This window comes from Heptranchias perlo, chromosome 30 (assembly GCF_035084215.1).
Source record: "Heptranchias perlo isolate sHepPer1 chromosome 30, sHepPer1.hap1, whole genome shotgun sequence".
In the NCBI taxonomy this organism is placed as follows: Eukaryota; Metazoa; Chordata; class Chondrichthyes; order Hexanchiformes; family Hexanchidae; genus Heptranchias; species Heptranchias perlo.
In genome coordinates, this window is record NC_090354.1 from 4,447,998 (window position 1) to 4,471,024 (window position 23,027).

Consider the following 23,027-nt stretch of genomic DNA (forward strand, 5'->3'; position numbering starts at 1 on the left):
TCTGGATGGTGATCAAAGCAGCAACCTTGACTAATTGTTTCTCCTCCTTGGCCCTGGAATGTTGAGGCTGATTGTAAGTAGCCTGGTTTAAATTTGCTAACTTGGCATAGCCAGGGGATTGAGCCAGTGATTGTCTCGGTCTGTAGAGTCCAGCACTACACCAATTAGTGCTCTTACCAGCTGAGCCCACGGGGGAAAGAAATATTTTATTTTTAATCAATTGGTGCATGCAAGATTTTTTTTCGTGGCAAAATTGGACTTCAAAAGGCATTAGCACTTAAAGAGATTATTGAAATCCCAGGATAAAAGAAGCAGGCATTAGGAAATCAAGGTTAAACATGGAAAATCCTCCTTAAAAGCTAAATGGACCTTAATGCTAACAAAGCAAAAAATCCATTAAATCCTCAGTACCTCTGTGTGGAATCAGTGGTCAGTAATAGCTCTCCAGCCAGTGTTAGATTTACACGCCAATCTGGAGAGCTCACTCTCACTCGGTCTGGTAGAGAAATGAAATCCCAATACTGTTTGTGCAAAACTCTGCTGCATGTATCTTGTCCCGTGCCAAGTCCCACTCGCCCTTCACTCACACCCTCATGGGTATCAGCCGAGGCTCAGTGGGCAGAACTCCTGCCTCTGAGTCAGAAGGTCGTGGATTCACCTCCCATTCTACACTACCCCAGCACAGTACTGAGGGAACGCTGCACTGTCGGAGATGCCGTTTATCGGATGAGACATTAAACCGAGGCCTCATCTGCCCTCTCAGGCGGATGTAAAAGATCCAACGACATTAATTCGAAGACGAGCAGAGGAGTTCTCCCCCGGTGTCCTGGCCAATATTTATCCCTCAACCAACATCACTAAGAACAGGTTATCTGGTCATTATCTCATTGCTTGTTTGTGGGATCTTGCTGTGCACAAATTGGCCGCCGAGTTTCCTACTTTACAACAGTGACTACATTTCAAAAGTACTTCATTGGCTGTAAAGCGCTTTGGGACTTCCTGAGGTCGTGAAAGGCGCGATAGAAATGCAAATATTTTTTTCATTTTTCTTTCTGCCACTGACCTACATTGGCTCCCTGTCCCCCAACGCATTAAATTTAAAATCTTCATTCCTCATCTTTAAATCCCTCCATGGTCTCGGTCCTCTGGCCCTGCTCCTTTATGCTCTCAGATCCCCTTTGCTTCTCTACCACGTTTAGACTTTTATTATCCAAGCAGTATGTGGCCCCCTTATTCTTCCTACCAAAAAGTAATACCTCACACTTATTTATATTGAAATTCACTTGCCAATTACATGCCCATTGTGCAAGTTAATGTCTTCCTATATTTTGTCGCTGTCCTCCTCGGTATTAACTATACCCCCCAATTTGGTGTCATCTGCAAATTTTGAAATTGTATTTCCGATTCCCAAGTCCAAATCATTTATGTAAATGCTGAACAACAGTGATCTCAGCTCCGATCCCTGTGGTACACCACTTCCCACCTTTTGCCAGTCTGAGAAATTACCATTAACCCCTACTCTCTGTTTTCTGTTTTGTAGCCAGCTTGCAATCCATTCTGCTACCTGTCCCCTGACTCCACATGCTCTGACCTTAGTCATGAGTCTACTATGCGGTACCTTATCAAAGGCCTTTTGAAAATCCAAATATATTAATCTACTGCATTATCCTTGTCTATCCTTTCGGTTACTTCTTCAAAGAATTCAATAAGTTTGGTCAAGCATGACCTTTCCTTTTGAAGTCTGTGCTGACTATTCTTTATTATATTTCCGGTTTCTAGATGTTTTTCTATTACATCTTTGAGTAAAGATTCCATTATCTTTCCTACCACCGACATTAAGCTAATTGGTCTATAGTTCCCTGGGCTTGTTCTATCTCTCTTTTTAAATATAGGAATTACATTAGCTGTCAACCAGTCCTCTGGCACTATTCCCTTCTGTAATGAATTTTTATATATGTGTAATAGTGCCTCTGCTATCTCTTCCCTGACTTCTTTTAATATTCGCGGATGCAATCCATCCGGACCAGGGGTTTTATCCTCTCTAAGTTTGATTAGTTTATCAATTATCTCCCCGCTTCCCATCTTAAATGTCTTTATATCTTTTTTGATCTCTTCTTCAAATCTCATGCCCACCATGTTAGTCTCCCTGGTAAATACTGAGGCAAAGTAATTATTTAATAATTCTGCCTTTTTGTTGCCATTTCCTGTGAGTTTATCGTGTGTATCCCTTAGCGGCCCTATACTGACTTTCTTTTGTTATTTATGTAGAAAACTTTACTATTTCTTTTCATATTCCTTGATAATTTAATTTCGTAGTTTCTCTTTGCCTTCCTAATTGTTTTTTTAACTTCTTTCCTAACCTTTTCGTGTTCCCTTTTGTCATCCTCTCCTTTCTTGTCTTTAGTGTATGCTTTTTTCTTTAGTTTCAATTTTGCCCTTGTTTCTTTATTCATCCATGGTTAGTTTGTTCTTGCTTTTTAGTGGGATATATTTCTACTGGACTCTATTGATCACCGTTTTAAATGTTTCCCACTGCTGTACTATTTCTTTGTTTATCAGTAAATTTTTCCAGTCTATTTTCCTTAGTTCGATTCTCATCCCCTGAAAATTAGCTTTTATTACTTTGGTCTTTGTCTTACTTATGTCCTTCTCAATCTTTATCTTAAACCTTATTATGTTGTGATCGCTATTGCCTAGATGTTCTCCTTTTCTGGCTTCTCTGATCTGTTCTGGTTCATTTCCCATTACTAGATCCAGCTGTGCTTCCTCCCTTGTTGGGTTTTTTAATATACTGGGTAAGAAAGGAGTCCTGAACACATTGTAAAAATTGCTTTCCCTGTATCCCTTTACCTACCTCTTCTTGCCAGTTTATTTGGGGATGTTAAAATCTCCCATGATTATTATTCTATTTCCTTTACTCATTTCACATATTTGCTCACAGATTTCTTCCTCCACCTTCTTTCCACTATTAGGTGGTCTGTATTATAACCTTTCTTTACATTAAAGGTGCGATATAAATGCATGTTTTTTGGTGGCATTGTGCAGTCTGTTGTGTCCCCACTGTCAGCCCCTATTTCTCACAGTGCTTTGTAAACAGGCTCTTTCTTCCCCCCGAAAACTTGCAGTCTCTCCTCCTGAATTAGCAGATTCTTGCTGGAGGAGGCTTCCTCTGCCAGTGATGGCTCTGCAGCATCTCGCTCAAAGGTCATTCTTCATTTGCAAGCCTAGACATTGAGTTTCAACATGCAATTCAACCTTAGTAGGCATCACAACTGAACCTGATCCAGTCCACATCTGGTATCTACAAAGGTCCACTTTCTAGCAGAAGAGACTGGATAGCAATTAGGAGCGGGAATCCTTGCTGCTCCCCCTCCGCCCCTCTCACTAGCCCAGGGGTACGCAGACCACAGGTATCAGCACCCTTACTATTGCCCCAGTTCAGATCAGCTCACTACAGTCGAAACTATGGGGTGAAATTGGTCTACGCCAGTCAATGGAAATCAGGCACTGTGTTAAACGGGCTGCAGATTCACGGTGAATCCATTTTGCACTAATTATATTGTTTGGATCGATTTCACGCCCTAGGGATTAAACCTTGGACCTTCCTGAACTCTATGGCCCTGCACCATTCTAGATAGTGCATAGACCTATTTAATTTTAAATTTAATAGAGGTGTTTGATACAGCAAATAAGGAGAAACTGTTTCCACTGGCAGGAGGGTCAGTAACCAGAGGACACAGATTTAAGTTAATTGGCAAAAGAACCAGAGGAGAATTGAGGAGAATTTTTTTACAAAGCGAGTTATTACGATCTGGAATGCACTTCCTGAAAGGGCGGTGGAAGCAGATTCAATAGTAACTCTCAAAAGGGAATTGGATAAATATTTGAAGAGGATACATTTGCAGGGCTATGGGGAAAGAGCAGGGGGAGTGGGACTAATTGGATAGCTCTTTGGATAGAGCTGGCACAGACTCGATGGGCTGAATTGCCTCCTTCTGTGCCGTATGATTCGATGAAGTGAGTTGCAATAGTGAAACAGGTAAATGAGGAAAAAAAGGATAAAAATTTATAAAATAACAGTCAAACACTGTATGATCTGACAGACAGTCACTCCGAAAGCTGATTTGGACAGACAATTCTCATCCTTTGGATGGGGGTGGGGGGGTGGGGAAATGATTTCAGAATCCCTAAATTATCATGATATCTGTAAAAGCTTGAGATTAGAGGGTTTAGTTATTTTTCCCAGCACTTGCAAGGCTGCTGTCACCGAGTGAGTCATCTGTTGAAGGGATTGAACAGGGAGATCACGCAAACCTTCAGGACTGTGCTATTTTACTGAACTCATGTCATCATGACATACACCCAGAAAGGAGCGAATGCAAAAACTATTTATAAGCGGATGCTGTTTACAAAGAATCACGGCCGAATTGGCAACTGGAGCTTAAAGGGGCATTGTCATGGTTACAAGGCAGTTAACTGTCTTTTATGCGGTGAAGGACTCAGTGTCTGAATGATCCTGCTTGTGACGCTGGTCATGTCTGTTGCTAAACATTAATTATTTTTTTAAAGTCAGTTTTAAATAAAACACAACAGTAAAATCACAAGGCGCTGTGTCCAGTCTGTGCTAGAATACCTGACAGCAAATCCCTGATGCTGATGTTTGGCTTCAAAAACTGGAAATGTTCTCCACTCCCACAGCACTGAGGTCCCCACTCTCATAAACACAATAATTCAGACCCTGCAGCCAATTTGCACACAGCAAGGTCCCATAAACAGCAGCGAGATAATGACCAGATAATCTGTTTTTCAGTGATGTTGGTTGAGAGATAAATATCGACCAGGACACTGAGAAGAACTCTCCTGCTTTTCTTTGAAATAGTCATAGAGAGTCATAGAGTCATAGAGTTATACAGCACGGATAGAGGCCCTTCGGCCCATCGTGTCCGCGCCGGCCATCAAGCCCTGTCTACTCTAATCCCATATTCCAGCATTTGGTCCGTAGCCTTGTATGCTATGGCATTTCAAGTCCTCATCCAAATGCTTCTTGAATGTTGTGAGGGTTCCTGCCTCCACAACCCTTTCAGGCAGTGAGTTCCAGACTCCAACCACCCTCTGGGTGAAAAAGTTCTTTCTCAAATCCCCTCTAAACCTCCCGCCTTTTACCTTGAATCTATGTCCCCTTGTTATAGAACCCTCAACGAAGGGAAAAAGCTCCTTAGTATCCATCCTATCTGTGCCCCTCATAATTTTGTACACCTCAATCATGTCCCCCCTCAGCCTCCTCTGCTCCAAGGAAAACAAACCCAATCTTCCCAGTCTCTCTTCATAGCTGAAGCGCTCCAGCCCTGGTAACATCCTGGTGAATCTCCTCTGCACCCTCTCCAAAGCGATCACATCCTTCCTGTAGTGTGGCGACCAGAACTGCACACAGTACTCCAGCTGTGGCCTAACCAGTGTTTTATACAGCTCCATCATAACCTCCTTGCTCTTATATTCTATGCCTCGGCTAATAAAGGCAAGTATCCCATATGCCTTCTTTACCGCCTTATCTACCTGTGCCATGGGGTTTTTTACCTCCACCTCAGAGGGCAGTTTTTGGTTTAACATCTCACCCAAAAGACAGCACCTCTGACAGTGTAGCACTCCCTCAGTACTGCACGGGGAGTGCCAGCCTGGATAATGTGCTCAAATCTCTAGAGTGGGACCTTCGTGACTCAGAGACGAGAGCACTGCCCACTGAGCCACAGCCAGCACTTATAGGGGGAAATCTATTGGTGCGTCAGACGGCTAAATTTATGGTCTATGTCGCCGATCTCACCGTTGCAGGAAGATTTGGGCCAGTGAATTTGCTGTGATATAGATGGGCACAGCACACTAGTGCTGCAGTGACTCAAATTCACACTGTCAGGTCATTTAAATAGAATGCACACACAGGCAAGGTGCAAATGGTTTGCTGATTGAGGAGGCAGGATATTTGGCACAACCCTTAAGAGCACCAAGGAAATTTTGTCCAATCCCATTACTCGTATTATGTGTCAAAACTGGGCCCTGAATTAAATCCAACAGAGTTTAAGCAATAACTCATTGACAGGATACAGGGGTAAAACAATAAATACTAACTCCAGTGTTAATTCTTCAGTAATAAAGGAACTGATGGGTTTTTTTCATGTATAATTTAGTAAAAGTCTGCATGTGTACTAATTCATTTTTAATGGTGTTCATTTTAAACTGCTTCACTGCACCCAGGAAGATTTTAATCGAAAGGCAGGCCCTGTTGCCATATTTCATAATCAGGAAGCAATTAAGAGAAATTAATCAGTGCAATATGTCGTAATCAGGTGTTTGTTCACCTCAGGGTATGGAAAACAGCATCAATGAAGATGTTTGATTTAAACTATTATCTTAGGGTAATTTACTTTAAAATAAACTTCGATCAATAATGTCCGGTTCTGTGCTTCGCTGAGATTGAGCGAATGGGCTGTGGGTTCTCACCAAAATATGTCTCCAGTGCATTGGCTCCAGTGAATTGGTCTTCAATAAGGATCCACCTTATTTCCCTTTTCTCCCCTCCTCTCGTGAAGATGATGACTTCACTCGGCTGGCCACCCCTCCAGTACCCTGTCTAGGTGGGATCCTAGACAGTGAGGCTGTTGGACCATTGCGGGTATCACAACTGAGCCCAATCTTATTCACACCTGACATTCGCGTGCAGGCACTCTGCAGCGCCAATCACTGGCTATCCATCAGGAACAGGACGCTTGGCTGATTTTTTTTCCCCGGCCAAGCTCAGTAGCACTGGGGCCAATGCTAGTTCTATTGAGACCTCAACATGGACTGGGAATCATACTCAGGGGTGGTGATTAGTACCACACCACACAGGGCATCTACCTGCTGAACCATTGGGAAGTTTCTACCCAATTTTGACCTTCCTTCTCTTGTTCAGCAGAACGTTTGGAATGCATGTAACGGTCCCTATTGAAAGATCCAAAAAAGAAAGAATTGCATTTATATAGCGCCTTTCGCGATGTCAGGGCATCCCAAAGCACTTTACAGCCAATGATGTACTTTTGAAGTGTAGTCACTGTTTTTAATGTAGGAAATGCAGTAGCCAATTTGTGCACAGCAAGGTCCCACAAACAGCAATGTGATAATGGCCAGATAATCTGTTTTAGTGATATATTGATTGAGGGATAAATATTGGCCCAGGACACCAGGGAGAACTTCCTGTTCGTCTTCAAATAGTGCAGTGGGATCATTTACATCCAGCTGAGAGGGCAGGCAAGGCCTTGGTTTAACATCTCATCTGAAAGAGCAGCACCCCCTCAGTACTAGCACTGAAATGCCAGCCTAGATTTTATGTTTGAGTGTTTGGAATGGTATTTTGAACCCACAACCTTCTGACTCAGAGGCAAGAGTGCTACCAGTGAGCCACAGCTGACACTAATAGCCACACTTGAGTCCAATGCAGCTTCCTAATATGGAGTTTAATTTACAACACTCCACACTAGAACTTAACAAAGCTTCTCTCTTTATTTTTAAAATTCTTCTCATGATGCTTTGCAAACTTGATCTAATTGGGCCGCATGGCCTGTTTCTGTTCTGTAAAATTCTATGTAGTAATTAAGAAGTGAGAATGATCCGGTTAACAAAATATAAAGAATGGACAAGGCAGAATTGGTTTCAGACCAACTGAAACTGAATCCAAAGGTTGAAATTTGGAGTTTCCCAATTGATTTGACTCTTCAAAACTTGGATCATCAAAAACTCTCCAACATCGAGCCCACCTGATGGCTTAATAGGTAAATAAAGTGCCCCATACGGACTGGACTTTCTCAGATTCAATCCCAAGTTTATGTTATCTTCTCAACTGGAGCAGGAGTAGCTGTGCTACAGTTGGTTTCAGCATCCTGGGCAAGGAAGAGGAAATATTGACAAAGATCCCTGGTCTTGATTACTATCCAGTGAGCTCTGCTGGGAAGAGCATGTGTACAGAGATAAGTCGAGGGTAGCATTGGGCCTGTGATGTGACTAATGATCGAATAACCTGCTGACACTCACTGTCTTAGGCTAACATTTGAAGAATGACCATTTGGGCCAACTCCAGCACTTGTGGTTCAGGGCTTTCAGGAGAGGGAAGGAGAAAAAAAATGGACATGGTGGGGGAGAAAGAATTCAGCTTTTGAAAAAAAAAAGGTGCATAAGGCTAGTGGTTTGGGATTTTAGGGAAAAATTGACAGAATTATGGGACACAATCTATAGAGGGATATGGGCCAAGTGCAGGCAATTGGGACTAGCTTAGTGGTATAAACTGGGCGACATGGACATGTTGGGCCGAAGGGCCTGTTTCCATGTTGTAACTTCTATGATTCTATGATTCTATGATTCTAATCCCCAAAATACCGCAAAAAATCTCAGACAATCAAAATGGAATTTGACTTATCATCATAAATCAGTGGGCCTAGTAATGCCCTTGTAAAGATGGAATCTGCTGTAGTGTTGGATAATCCCCACCCTCCATCTCAAATTGTAATCTCACAAACATTGGGCCACAATTTGCTGGCAAAATAACAGCGCGTTTAATGGCGCACACTGTTAGTGTGTAAATCATCCAGCAATTTGTGGCAAGGAAGAGATACCCCGTGAGTTGCGAATCGCCACAAGTTGCTGGATGGTTTGTGAAAACGGCATCTCACTGTCAATCTCCCCATGAGTTTCAAGAAATTGTTGCATTTGTACATTAATTACCAATTAAACTCACCGCAGAAAGTTAAGACCGGTACTTAACAGCGTAGGGACCCTTTTAATGTCGAGATTTATGTTCCTGCAATGCCGCTCAACCTCTCCGGCCCAAAAAGGGAACAACTGAAACCGTGGAGTCTCACTCCTTCAGGTAGTAAATTGCTCTTAGAGATTTGTAATTTTAATTTTTTTTTTCTTACTTTATCTTTCTTTTTTTTTCTCTTTTAATCCAATCTTTCTTTCCCTCTCTTTATTTCTCTTTCTGTACCTGGTTTGAATCTAATTCACCCAATTTACTTCTCCGTTGTTCCTCTGTTACTTTCTGAACCCTGAAATTTAATTGGTTAAAGAGACAGACTGTTGGTCCAGTAGTTCACCAAGGTTCCAGATGTCCCATTGCCCTTTGCTATGCCGTTACTATCTTGCACTTACAGCAATTTGCGGCGCAAAAATTTTTCGAGCTGAAGGGTGAGGGGAAAAGTCTAACTAACGGGGCACACTGCGAGATGCTCCACTCCAGCAAATTCTGGCCCATTATATTTTGGAAGATTGCCCCTTTCAAAGGTAACAGGTGCTAAGTACAGAGACATTGTGCAGGTAGATGACTCCCTACAGGTTCTAACTGCTAAGTTGCCATCTTGTGCATTCCCCCTCTGCCCCCCGATCCCGGTGTCTCTCACTCTCAGTTACATGCAGAGGTTGACGGGTTTGTTAATTTCCAAGTGTTCTCACTAAGTTGGATTCTTTCTGTTTTGAAATGGAACATTGAACACTTTACAATGGTTGTGTGGAGACTGAATTCTCCAGTCTCAACTAACTTTGAATGTCAGGGCTGGTTTAGAATAATAAAACCATGACTGTATTATTGAGTAGGTAATTTAGAGATGCTCCCTTAACTAATTGGACGCTCCCTTAACAATTAGTATGTGGTAGTGTATCAAATAGGTGACCGGTTAAATCCAGAGGTCAGGATTCTGCAAGATGGAGTTTGTGAACTTAGTGTTAGTGAATCTGCTTTCACACTGAATATGTGTGAATATTATCTACCCACGAACAACAACAACTTACATCTATATAGCGCCTTTAATGTAGTAAAACATCCCAAAGATCTTCACAGGAGCATTAACAGACCAAAAAAAAAACAATTGACATCGAGCCAATAAAGGAGATATCAGGACAGGTGACCAAAGAGGTAGGTTTTAAGGAGCGTCTTAAAGGAGGAGAACGAGGTAGAGAGGCGGAGAGGTTCATGGAGGGAATTCCAGAGCTCAGGGCCTAGGCAGCTGAAGGCACGGCCGCCAATGGTGGAGTGAAGGAAGTTGTGGATGTGCAAGAGGCCAGAATTGGCCTTTAAGTTGAATTTGTTTCCGTTTTCAGAGAGTGTCTCTCTCTCTCTCGCTCTCTTAATTTTCAATAGTCAATTTTTAAAAAATTGGTCAATTGCTCTCTTATTCCTCCTAAATGAAAATTAAGCCAAACCCTCTTGCTCTTCCTTCATCTTGTAAAATTCTCACTTCGACTCGGTTTACGGTTCGTTGTAATCCAACATTACAGTGCAATATTTTTCTACACCATCTTAATGCAAGTTGTTGTTGAAAGAGAAAGGTTTGAAATCATTTTATATCACAGCTTCTGCTGACAAACTCCATCTTGCAGAATCCTGACCTCTGGATTTAACCGGTCACCTATTTGATACACTACCACATACTAATTGTTAAGGGAGCGTCCAATTAGTTAAGGGAGCATCTCTAAATTACCTACTCAATAATACAGTCATGGTTTTATTATTCTAAACCAGCCCTGACATTCAAAGTGTCAGGTCCACTGAACATTAATCAAAATATTTACTCAGAGACTCTCCAGTTCGATGGTGCATTCTTAGCATTTCTGGATGCTGTGATTCTGAAGTGGAATTTATTTCAGCCTTTGCAAGCCCAGATAATCTGCTTTAATGATGTTGGTTGAGGGATTGGCCAAGACACTGGGGTGAACTCCCCAGCTCTTCTTCGAAATAGTGCTGTAGGATCTTTTACATCCACCTGAGAGGGCAGATGGGGCCTCGGTTTAACATCTCATCTAAAAGATGGCACTTTCGCCAGTGCAGCACTCCATCAGTACTGGCACTGAAGTGTCAGCCTAGATTATGTGCATCAAGTCTCTGGAGTGGGGCATGAACCCATGCCTTTCTAACTCAAAGGTGAGAGAGAGCTACCCACTGAGCCACAGCTGACATCTGCAGAAGTTATGCACTGTGTTTTCCTCTGCTGCCTAATCTTAGCAAAAAATAATTATTGTTTAAGGATGAGTTAGGAACCCTACTTTATACCTAAATCTACTTTTGTGCTAAAATTGGTGAATGGAGTGAAATATAAATGGAGCCATTTGTTTTCACGGATTTGTTAAATGTACAATTCTACTGATCCTTATGAACTTAGTCCTCAGATATTCACTATAAATGGGTAATAGTTTCACCACAACAGGAATGTTCAACAGTCTTTGACATGGTAAGTACATTGGAACTTTGAATTGTTTTTTGCTATAAGAAGAATTTCACTGTATTTGAGTTGCACTGTATTTAAGTTGCACTGTATTTGAGTTGCGCTGTATTTGAGTTGCGCTGTATTTGAGTTGCACTCTATTTGAGTTGCGCTGTATTTAAGTTTCACTGTATTTGAGTTGCGCTGTATTTGAGTTGCGCTGTATTTAAGTTTCACTGTATTTGAGTTGCGCTGTATTTAAGTTTCACTGTATTTGAGTTGCGCTGTATTTAAGTTTCACTGTATTTGAGTTGCGCTGTATTTAAGTTTCACTGTATTTGAGTTGCACTGTATTTAAGTTTCACTGTATTTGAGTTGCGCTGTATTTAAGTTTCACTGCATTTGAGTTGCACTGTATTTAAGTTTCACTGTATTTGAGTTGCGCTGTATTTAAGTTTCACTGTATTTGAGTTGCACTGTATTTAAGTTTCACTGTATTTGAGTTGCACTGTATTTAAGTTTCATTGTATTTGAGTTGCACTCTATTTGAGTTGCGCTGTATTTAAGTTTCACTGTATTTGAGTTGCGCTGTATTTAAGTTTCACTGTATTTGAGTTGCACTGTATTTAAGTTTCACTACTGTATTTGAGTTTCACTGTATTTAAGTTGCACTGTATTTGAGTTGCACTGTATTTGAGTTTCACTGTATTTGAGTTTCACTGTATTTAAGTTGCACTGTATTTGAGTTTCACTGTATTTGAGTTGCGCTGTATTTGAGTTTCACTGTATTTGAGTTGCACTCTATTTGAGTTTCACTGTATTTAAGTTTCACTACTGTATTTGAGTTTCACTGTATTTGAGTTTCGCTGTATTTGAGTTGCGCTGTATTTGAGTTGCGCTGAATTTGAGTTTCACTGTATTTGAGTTGCGCTGTATTTGAGTTGCGCTGTATTGGAGTTTCACTGTGTTGGAGTTGCGCTGTATTTGAGTTTCACTGTATTTGAGTTGCACTGTATTTAATTTGCACTGTATCAAGAGTTAGAGTTTGTGCCACACAATTTGAAACATGAAACAGACAACAAGACCACTATTGGAGTCCATTTGGAAAACTCTCTGTGTCTTTTTCAAATGCTGATGGGCCACAAGCATCAAGAAAACAGTGTCTGTTAGGGAACTGATATCCTCCAGGAATAAACTGAAAGCAGCCCCAGATTTCATTTTATTCTCTTATTTCGTTATCGTATACAATCCCCCATTGGCTACGTCCATCAATCTGGTGTCAGGCCGACAGCTGCACTGTATCCAAGCAGGGAGATTACATTATTAAACTCTTGATGCAACCGTCTGCCTCATCTTAATTCACTTCCTGTTTCCCTGAGGGTCCGGTGATGTATCATTGCTGTCATGTTCGTCATGTTGCTATTAATGAATTGCTCAGCATCTGCGACATCTGTCCCACTTCTCACATTCCCTACCCACTTCTATTCCTCATCTTCAAACTTGTGTCTGACAACTTGCGTTTCTTTTCATTACAAATACTTGAGCTACACTTTGACGAATTTAAACCCGTCCGTTCTATTTTTTTTTTTTGCTCCCCTCCAAATTCTCCTCTTTTTTTCTGACTGCCCCTCCCAAGTGTCTGATCTTCACGTGTCAGCCTAAGACGGTGAGTGTCAGCGGATAAGTTGACTGAATGGCATCATCGCCCAGCCCCATCCCGTCTCTCACCCAGTGGCTCCATGTATATTTCGAGGAGGGATCAGTGGATAGTGAGCAGGATCAGGGACCCCTGCTGATTTCCCCCCTCCCATTCCGCGCCCAGGGGTTGTAAGGCCAATTAAGGTGCACCTACTGCTGACCAGCTAAGAGCACAGACTGGGTCTGTGGGGTAAGTGACGCAGTGGGAGGGGTCTTTAACCACTATATCATTGCCGAAGTGTGAAATTCTGTTTATCCACTTAGTTCGTTCTCCCCCCCTCCCGCTCCCCCCATCTCCTGCGGTGGCAGAGCGTTTTAAGCTAGGGGTTGCTAACCCTCCAGGATTGTCCTGGAGTATCCAGGAATTGAAGAGTAATCTCCAGGACACTGCTGCGAGCAAACTCAGGGAGAAAGATCATAACGGCATTAAACAAAATTGTGATTTTTTTTTCATTTTCTTTGAACACTTTCATTTATTGGTTGTAAAAAAAATTGGAGCTGGGGGGAAAATGCTATTTAATTAACAAGTCAAGATTAATCCAATTGGGGAACAAAGAGTCTGTTCCTTTTCCAATTGGCATAGGAATGCAGTGTGCCTCAGTACTGCACTGGGAGTGTCAGCCTGGATTTTGTGGTCAAGTCCCTGGAGTGGGACTTGAACCCACAACCTTCTGACTGAGAGGTGTAAATACTACCCACTGTGCAACAACTGACGATGCAAGTGGATGTTGTTGATGATGGTTCCGCCAGTTGGGGTTCAGGGCTTCAGGTTAACTTTCTGCAACTCAGTCATGATAGTCGCCGAGCCCTGGATATGGGAGGGCAGATTCTTGTACCCAGCCTCCAGCTATTGTCTTCCAGACGCTATCCCAGTCTCAGGGTTTCGTTGTCAGCTATACACCAGGCATCCTTAGAGCAGAGAAAGTTAAGGGGAGATTTGATAGAGGTGTTCAAAACGATGAGGGGTTTTGATAGAATAAATAAGGAGAAACTTTTTCCAGTGGCAGGAGGGTCATTAACCAGAGGACAGAGATTTATGATAATTGGCAAAAGAACCAGAGGGGAGATGAGGAGACATTTTTTCACGCAGCAAGTTGTTATGATCTGGGATGCACTTTCTGAAAGGGCGTTGGAAGCAGATTCAATGAATAACTTCCAAAAGGAAATTGGATAAATACTTGAAGGGGAGAAAATTTGCAGGGCTATGGGGAAAGAGCAGGGGAGTGGGACTAATTGGATAGCTCTTTCAACGAGCTGGCACAGGCACAATGGGCCGAATGGCCTCCTTCTGTGCTGCATGATTTTATGAACCGCCTTCAACGTGGTGCAAGGACATACGTAGGGCAGCCTAAATGTACCAGCCACCTTGATGATGTAGATGTGAAAATGGTGTGCCTTCAGGTTGGGGCACGGTAATCGGTCTCAGTCCCCCAGGAAAACCAGGCCTCTGGGTGCTGATCGCTATCCAAATGATCCCTGCGGGGAAACGCACATGTGTAGATGCTGAGTGCAGGCTTGGCATGTGATGTGCCCCCCGGTTGAATGGCCTGCTGGCACTTGCTGTTGAAGCTTACACAGCGCCTTCCAGAAAGGAGGCCAAGACATTTGGAACAGAATAGATCTGAATAAGATACCTGCTGACGACCAGTACCTAAGGGGTTTATTGATACACCTCTAAATCACAGCACAAATCAATATAACATATGATAACATAAGAAATAGGAGCAGGAGTAGGCCATACGGCCCCTCGAGCCTGCTCCACCATTCAATAAGATCTTGGCAGATCTTCTACCTCAACTCCACTTTCCCGCCCGATCCCCATATCCCTTGATTCCCTTAGTGTCCAAAAATCCATCGATCTCAGTCTTGAATATACTCAATGACTGAGCATCTACAGCCCTCTGGGGTAGAGAATTCCAAAGATTCACAACACTCTGAGTGAAGACATTTTTCCTCATCTCAGTCCTAAATGGCCGACCCCTTATCCTGAGACTATGACCCCAAGTTCTGGACTCTCCAGCCAGGGAGACAGCCTCTCAGCATCTACCCTGTCAAGCCTGTTCAGCAGATATCATCTGCTAAAATAGCCCTATACTTTGAGGCAAAAGTTTCCAGAATGTTCCGAGGCTTGTTTTTCCACTGGCAGCAGTGGTGAATGCAGTATTATTGTAATGAGATGAATAACATTGAATAGAAAAGGCTGAAATTGCTAAATATGCTAATTTGCTCAGGAGCTGGGGTTTTGGATATTATGAGTTTGTGAATAATTTCTATTTATGGTCGGAGTCTATTACGTTAGTCAAATGGAAAGGCAAGTCCGGCGGAGGGTAATCTTTTGGTTCAAAACTACTTCATTGAAAAAAGATGTAAACTGAGAAAAATTGTCTTTGACATTGAAAGAGAAAATTTTCAGAGCAAATTTGAAGCAGTGTTTTGTTTTGTTCACATGCATGAATCACTGTGCTATCTGGGAGCCCTGCTTCCTCCCACCCTATTGGAAAACATCAAACCTCCCTTCAGTGCCTTTTCTTGGTTGCATGAGGAAACTCACTGTGAGCAACAACAACAATAACAACTTGCATTTATATAGCGCCGTTAAGATTGTAAAAGCGTCCCCCAAGGCGCTTCACAGGAGCAATCATCAGACAAAATTTCACACCGAGCCACATAAGGAGATATTAGGACAGGTGACCAAAAGCTTGGTCAAAGAGGTAGGTTTTAAGGAGCGTCTTAAAGGAGGAGAGAGGGGTAGAGAGGCGGAGGGGTTTAGGGAGGGATTTTCCAGAGCTTAGGACCTAGGCAACTGAAGGCATGGCCGCCAATGGTGGGGTGATAGAAATCGGGGATGCGTAAGAAGCCAGAGTTGGAGGAGCGCAGGGATCTGGGAGGCTTGTAGGGCTGGAGGTGGTAACAGAGGTAGGGAGGGGGCGAGGCCATGGAGGGATTTGAACACATTGATGAGAATTTTAAAATCAAGGTATTGCCGGATTGGGAGCCAACGTAGGTCAGTGAGCACATGGGTGATGGGTAGGCGATACTTGATACCGTTCAGATAAGGGCAGCAGAGTTTTGGATGATCCCTCTGCCCTGTGGCAGACTTCAGGCGGATGTCAAAGTTCCATGGAACGGAATTATCCCAGCATTCCTCCCCCAACCAATCCCAGCAAAAAAAAATCATTCATCTCGCCTCGATTTTAAAATTCTCATCCTTGTAGAGGCGAGAGTGCTCCCACTGAGACACGGCTGACATCTAAGACGAGACAATGCATGTTATCAGGCTATTTTTTCATGGGGTTCTTCACAACCAGATACCTGCACACCTCCATTTTCCCACAGGGGTGACCAGAAGCAGGAATCCTGGCTGATATATTTTTTTCACCCTATTCCTAGCCCAGAGATAATGAGGCCAATTGTAGATTCCCCATTATTGCCCTGGCTGAAATCTGTTAATGTGGCACCAACTGGCAATTGAACTCCAGGTCGGAAGAGCTCTGTTCCACCGAGAGGCAGTGCATTTACCAAATAAGCATTGGAAGGAACCCTTAATCTTTAAAATCATTTTAGGTTAAACGACTTGTCGAATCTAATGCTTTCAAAGAGTAGATTTTCACTTTGACCCAACAGTCAGACTTTCAAACGTCCCACTGCATAGTCACAAAACCTCCAAATCAAGCCTCCAATCCCAACTCTGTACCAACCATCCCTACCTCTGTGCTGTTTACGTCACACTGATGGGAATCTGCAAACCAGCTGTTCCCAGTGGAGCACTGGTCAATATCCACACTCTGCAGATTGACGTCAATCCGAATCACTCCTCTGAAACAGAGAAAGAAAACACATAGTCAGAGGCAAACAGTTCAATTCCTGGCAGATCCCAAGATTAAAGAGGATGTCTCATCATGAGGACCCCCTTTATAGAAGGATTCTCATCATCAGGACCCCTTTTAGAGAGGGAGTTTCATCAGCAGGACCCCTTTTAAAGAGGGAGTCTCATCATCAGGAGCACTTTGAGGAAAAGAGTGTGACTATCTTTGTGCATATTGAGTCTTCAGGGGAGTTAGTGGTGTTTTCATCTCTTAGATCTGGATTTGAATGCAGCTGAGACTGGGAATGCAAGTCTCTCTCCATGGAGTGTAGGGGACACTGAATGAATTGGGACAGACTTGGCTAGTGGGTTTCGGTCCAAAATCAGAGAAGCCATAATATTGTCCTGGCCAATACTTATCCCTCAACCAACATCACTAAAATACAGATTATCTGCTCATCATCACATTGCTCTTTGTGGGAGCTTGCTGAGTGCAATTTGGCTGTCACTTTTCTTACAATACAACAATGACTACACTTCAAAAGTACTTCATTGGCTGAAAAGCGCTTTGGGACATCCTGAGGTCATGGAAGGCTCTGTAGAAATGCTAGATATTATTATTATTATTATTATTATTAATAATAATAATTATAAGGGTAACAATTATGGGAGATGGAATTTTCATACTGGTGCAGGAGGGGTGCCTTTCCAAAGGTGGTATTAAGGTCCAATATTAGAGCTGGGTAGAGGGAGCTTTACACTGCATCAGGATTTACTATACGTGACTTTCTGTTTGCCGGCCAATGCTGTTAGAGGGGGAGGAGGTCTGGGTGGCATGAGGGGTATGCCCTCCCATTTCTATATCTGAGTTTGGAAGTTTACAATGTGAAGATTCAGGGTGGAAGCAAGGCAGCTTTCCAATCCATTGTACAGAGAGGGAGTACACTACAACAGCAAAGCACCATGTACACCACACCTACTAGTTTCTATGGGGGTCATTTTAACTTTGAGCAAGAGTGTAAAGTGGCCGATATCGAATTGGCCGCCCATTGCACGCTCCACCTGATCTTCCTGTCCACTGACTTCAATGGAAAGGAAGATCAAAATGGGAGACCAATTCGATATTGCCAGTTTTACACTACTGACCAAAGTTAAAATTACCCCCAATCAGAGCTGGGATGGAAATGTCAATACTGGGCAGGGAGGGGAGCAGATCATACCGTCCTGTAACAGCACAATGGGGAGACTTCCCCACACACCCACAAACAGCCCACGCTGCTGAGTTCCCAATCTCAATGGCAATGCCGTGGGAAATGGATGACTGGAGACCAGGCAGTCCCCATTGAAAGAACCAAGAGAGAAGACACAGGAAGAATTGTCCCCAGACCACTCTCCTGTAAGATTTTATAGACATCGAGGTTTATAAAACAATCAATTTCTATTCAATTGTAAACAATTTTACAACACCAAGTTATAGTCCAGCAATTTTATTTTAAATTCACAAGCTTTCGGAGATTTTCTCCTTCCTCAGGCAAATGTTTCAAGATCTCCTTGAAGCCTACGCATTTATACATATTGAACAATACATGGTGTTTACAGACTGCCCCTGCAACTGCCCGTTGCCAAGGCAATCACCGTGTTCAGACAGAGAGGTGTTACCTGCAGAACCTCCGAATACACATTCAACAAAAAAACAAACAGGGAAAAAAAACAGAGAAAAAAAAAACACAGAGAGAGGCAGAAACATCCGGAAGGCAGAGAGAGCCAGCAAATGACCCATTATATTAAAAACAGATAACATTTGTTCGCTGGTGGGGTAACGTGTAGCGTGACATGAACCCAAGATCCCAATTTCTATTCAGTGAGTGGCCTGTTTTTCCACATTACTTTGCTCATTTTTAGCAGATCACACAGGACTATTAGTGAGAATGCCCTTCTCCTTGTGACTTGTATTTTGAAATCACAAAGTCCAATATGAGAGTATATAGAGGTACCAATTTTATCATAAATTGTTGTAATTTTTTTATTTCTCATAGTTAAACTCCCCTTTTTCAGCCCATTATTTGAGATCATTAGGATTTGAATTGCAAGGAGTAAAACACTTTGCAATATTTGCACCCAGTAAAAGTTACTGGATCAAGCACTCAATGTGAGAACTTGAATTTATATAACACCTTTCACGACCTCAGGATGTGCCAAAGTGCTTTACAGCCAATGAAGTACTTTTTGAAGTCCAGTCACAGTTGTAATGTAGGAAATGCAGCAGCCAATTTACACACAGCAAGTTCCCAGAAATGGCAATGTGATAATCTGGTTTTTTTTTAGTGATGTTGGTTGAGGGCTAAATATTGGCCAGGACATCGGGGAGAACTCCCCCTGCTCTTCTTCGAAATAGTGCCACGGAATCTTTTACGTCCACCTGAGAGGGCAGACGGGGCCTCGGTTTAACGTCTCATCCGAAAGATGAAAAATGGGAGGGGGTTACTTGTTCGTCAGCTTGCTTTGCAGAACGGTGTGTGGGGGCAGGAGCTTAGAGAGAGGATGCAAAATAATTTTAAACATTTAGGGGGAGAAAGAGCGGGAAAGGGAAGAGAGCGAAGAAACCTGCAAGACACAGATTAAAAAGAGACTTTGAACTGGAGCATAAAATGAACCAATAGTGGAAGTGAGCTCCTGTAAAAAGTAATTATTGATTTTCATAGGACTTTTAATGTGATGGGCAATGTAAACATATTTGAATTGCCTGGAGTTAATGTCGCAGAGCAGCAGACAGGCATGATGGACAAGTACATGGATGGGAACAGAAAGACTGACAAGACTGAACGGCTGAGACTAATGAAGAGTGAAATGGAATATTTTACTCTAGTGCACATTGATAGTGTGGCCAATAACCATTCACCCCAGGATTGCTCTTCAATTCTTCAAAGATAGATAACTGTAGTCTCTTGTAATTCCTACCAGCAGTTACCACCTCCTATCTTTGATATCTTCACTCTTGGTCCTTTCTCATCTATCAACATTTTTGACCTCACTGTTTTCTCTACTCTCAAATGGGATTCCCACAAGTTGGGCTGGTTGGGATGCTGGGCTGTGGCCCTTAGGTAGGTCTTGGGAAGGTGACAGGTGTTTGGGAGGGAGCATTTCTGCTCCTCCTGGCTCTAACATCAAGCTAAGTTTAAAAACTAAACACTTAGCGTTTGGTTGGCGGCCTCCAGCTGTCCCTTTAAGGACCGTTGGTTAGACTGCAGGAGAACCCAAAAAAACAGGCGGAGTTTGCCCAGCACCTTCACCGCTCAGTTCTGCCGAACTTCGGAGTGGGGTCGTGAAACAGGCATGAAGCCCCTCGTTAGAGTTGCCAACTCTGACTGGACATATTCCTGGAGGTTTCATCACATGGCCTCCTGCCTCCAACTGCCCCACTCAGTCCAACAGTCTTTTTTCCCCCATCTTAAATATTTTTATAACTAATAAACTAAAGTGTTCAAAGGGAATGAAAAAAAAATACAATTTTGTTTTTTATTGGCCCTATGATTTTTCTCCTGGGTTGCTCATGGCAGCGTACAGGAAACACAGGAACATAGGAATAAGCGTAGGCCATTCAGCCCATCGAGCCTGTCCTGCCATTCAATGAGATCATGGCTGATCTGTATCCTAACTCCAGCTTTAATTCCTGGAAACTCCAGAACAACCCTACCCCTCATTAGTATATGCCGCCAGGGACACCTAAATATTGCCCGAGCCAATATGGCGTCAGACGTATTTCAGGCACCGTTCAGGCGCAGGACATAACACCGCAAAATTGGAGCTTTTGCCGCAAATTTGGCGCAATTTCTCCCTCATTGGCAAGAGCTACTCACACATTAAACAACACATCCCAGACGTTCAGACGCCTTTAATTAAAAATGGAATTTTAATTACACTATTAATTAGGAAACCAGTATAGGAATTTGTTTACAAATTTTACTGCATGTTACAAAAATTGTCATCTAGAATGTGATTTATATAATTAATGTGAATCTAATAACGTACTAATTACAGAGAAAACAAATTAACATTTTTGGCAGAGGACTCAATGCTCCATATATCTATATATATATCTATATATCCAGACCCACTATTCTCTCTCTTAATTTCTGCTTTTCACTAAAGTGTTTTTTTTCACTTCTTGTCAATGTCTCCTCTACCTCTCCTGAAGGCGTCACTCTTCTTGGGGTACAATTAAATGGGTGTTGACAACACCCTGGTATCGTATGAGAGATTATGCGGTGAATGTCAGCGAACCTTTCCAACACTAGCAGATGTCCTATAGAACCGCTCACAGTAAGTCGAAGACGGGAGCTTTATAGCATGTAACGCATGATATATTATTCTGCTGCTGCAGTGTGTAAGCTGGAGAACCTCTTTAAGGTCATTAGGTTTAATTGTTGTGCCTTCCTAAGGTCATTTAGAGACTAATTCGACAAATCTTCAGGCTCATTGGAGGTCAAACTAGCTTTCTTTCTTTCCTTGTACTTTTTTTTAAATGTGACACAGAAATTTGCACATGTGAAGTGTGGCAGGTACATCTCAAAGCTTATATATAACTACAAATATAGGGAATGTTGAACAACATGGCACAATTTAAAATTAGAGCTAGGCCACTTAGGAGTGAAATCAGGAATCGCTTTCTCACACAAGGGGTAGTGGAAATCTAGAGCTCTCTCCCCCAAAAGGCTGTGAATGCTGGGTCAATTGAAATTTTCAAGACTGAGATCGATAGATTTTTGTTAGGTAAGGATATCAAGGGACATGGTGCCATGGCGGGTAAACGGAGTTGAGGTACAGGTCAGACATGATCTAATTGAATGGTGGAACAGGCTTGAGTGGTCTATGTATATAATCCACACAAAATACAGATGTAATACTGTCTGAATTGCAGTGATTTGAGCACATTCTTTGATCAATGCTTCAAATAAAAGGATGAAACAGAAAGTAAGTTTGCCCCTGGAGTAATGGTGCAAGTTAACACCTAGATTAATTAGCCATGTAGCGAGCTGTGAGTGTGTGGAGTAATGATTGGGAAGCTAGTAATTAGAAGTTAATACCAACCTACCATCTTGATACAGTAACTGTGAAAACAATAAGTAGAAAGTTCACAATTAAATCCATAAGAAAAAGCCACTGGACCATTGATACCCGTCACTCTCGTGGCCCTGACTCCCCCATTATAACATCCAGCTGGATTTGGAATGTGCCTAATGGATTTGCTTCCACTTGAATAAAGAACTTCTTCCTTTTATTTGTTTTGAATTTTACTTTTCATCAATTTAAAATGATCTCCTTTGCTCCCCCTTCGTGGCCTAATTTGAAATATTATTCTGGGTTTTACATTTAATATTCCTCATTGAATTCCGCCCTTAACTTTCCCTGTAGATCGTAGAGCTTTAGATTCTGTAGCCTTCCCTCACAGCTGATTCCCTTTACACTAGTTACAGGGCAGAGATATGTTTTTGCACCAGAATTGAACACACTGCTCTGTGTGGTCCAACCTGTGTATTTCAAGACTTCAGCATTATTTTTGAGAGCTGTATTCTACTGTTCCAATTATATGATTGCAGGATTCTGTTTGTTTCACCACATTGTCCGGACATTAACTCCCAAATTCCCTTCTTTACCGATGAGATGTTAAACCGAGGCCCCGTTTGCCCTCTCAGGTGGACGTAAAAGATCCAATGGCACTATTTCGAAGAGCAGGGGAGTTCTCCCCGGTGTCCTGGACAATATTTATCCCTCAACCAACATCACTAAAAAAACAGATTATCTGATCATTATCTCACTGCTATTTGTGGGACCTTGCTGTGCGCAACTTGGCTGCTGCGTTTCCCTGTATAACAACAGTGACTCCAACTTCACAACTACGTAATTGGCTGTAAAGTGCTTTGGGACGTCCTGAGGTCATGAAAAGTGCTATGTAAATGCAAATTCTTTTTTTAATTAGAGTCCAGTAATTTTTTCCTTCGATAAATTTGCGGAACAGCCTCGAGGGGCTGAATGGCCTACTCCTGTTCCTATGTTCCTAAATGGAGGTGATCCTCTCAGACCTCTGCTAATCCAGGCTCTGTCATGGGTGAGGGTTTCGGTTGCTATTGGGATGTTGCTGGATGAGTGTTACTCTCGACATCTGCCATGAGACTCTGTGCTACACCGCACAACACGTCGAAGTGATATATATTAATGACCTGGACTTGGACATACAGGGCATAATTTCAAAGTTTGCAGATGACACAAAACTCGGAAATGTAGTAAACAGTGAGGAGGATAGTGAACAG

General features: G+C 42.4%; 1 protein-coding gene across 1 annotated transcript in view; it reads right to left on the bottom strand.

Moving 5' to 3' along the window:
- gpr179 (G protein-coupled receptor 179) overlaps positions 1-23,027 on the bottom strand; it is a 74,666-nt gene that overhangs the window by 42,682 nt on the left and 8,957 nt on the right. Inside the window, exon 2 of the mRNA XM_067969154.1 lies at positions 16,622-16,730. Within this exon, the coding sequence (XP_067825255.1) occupies positions 16,622-16,730 (109 nt within the window). The remainder of the gene's footprint in view (positions 1-16,621; positions 16,731-23,027) is intronic.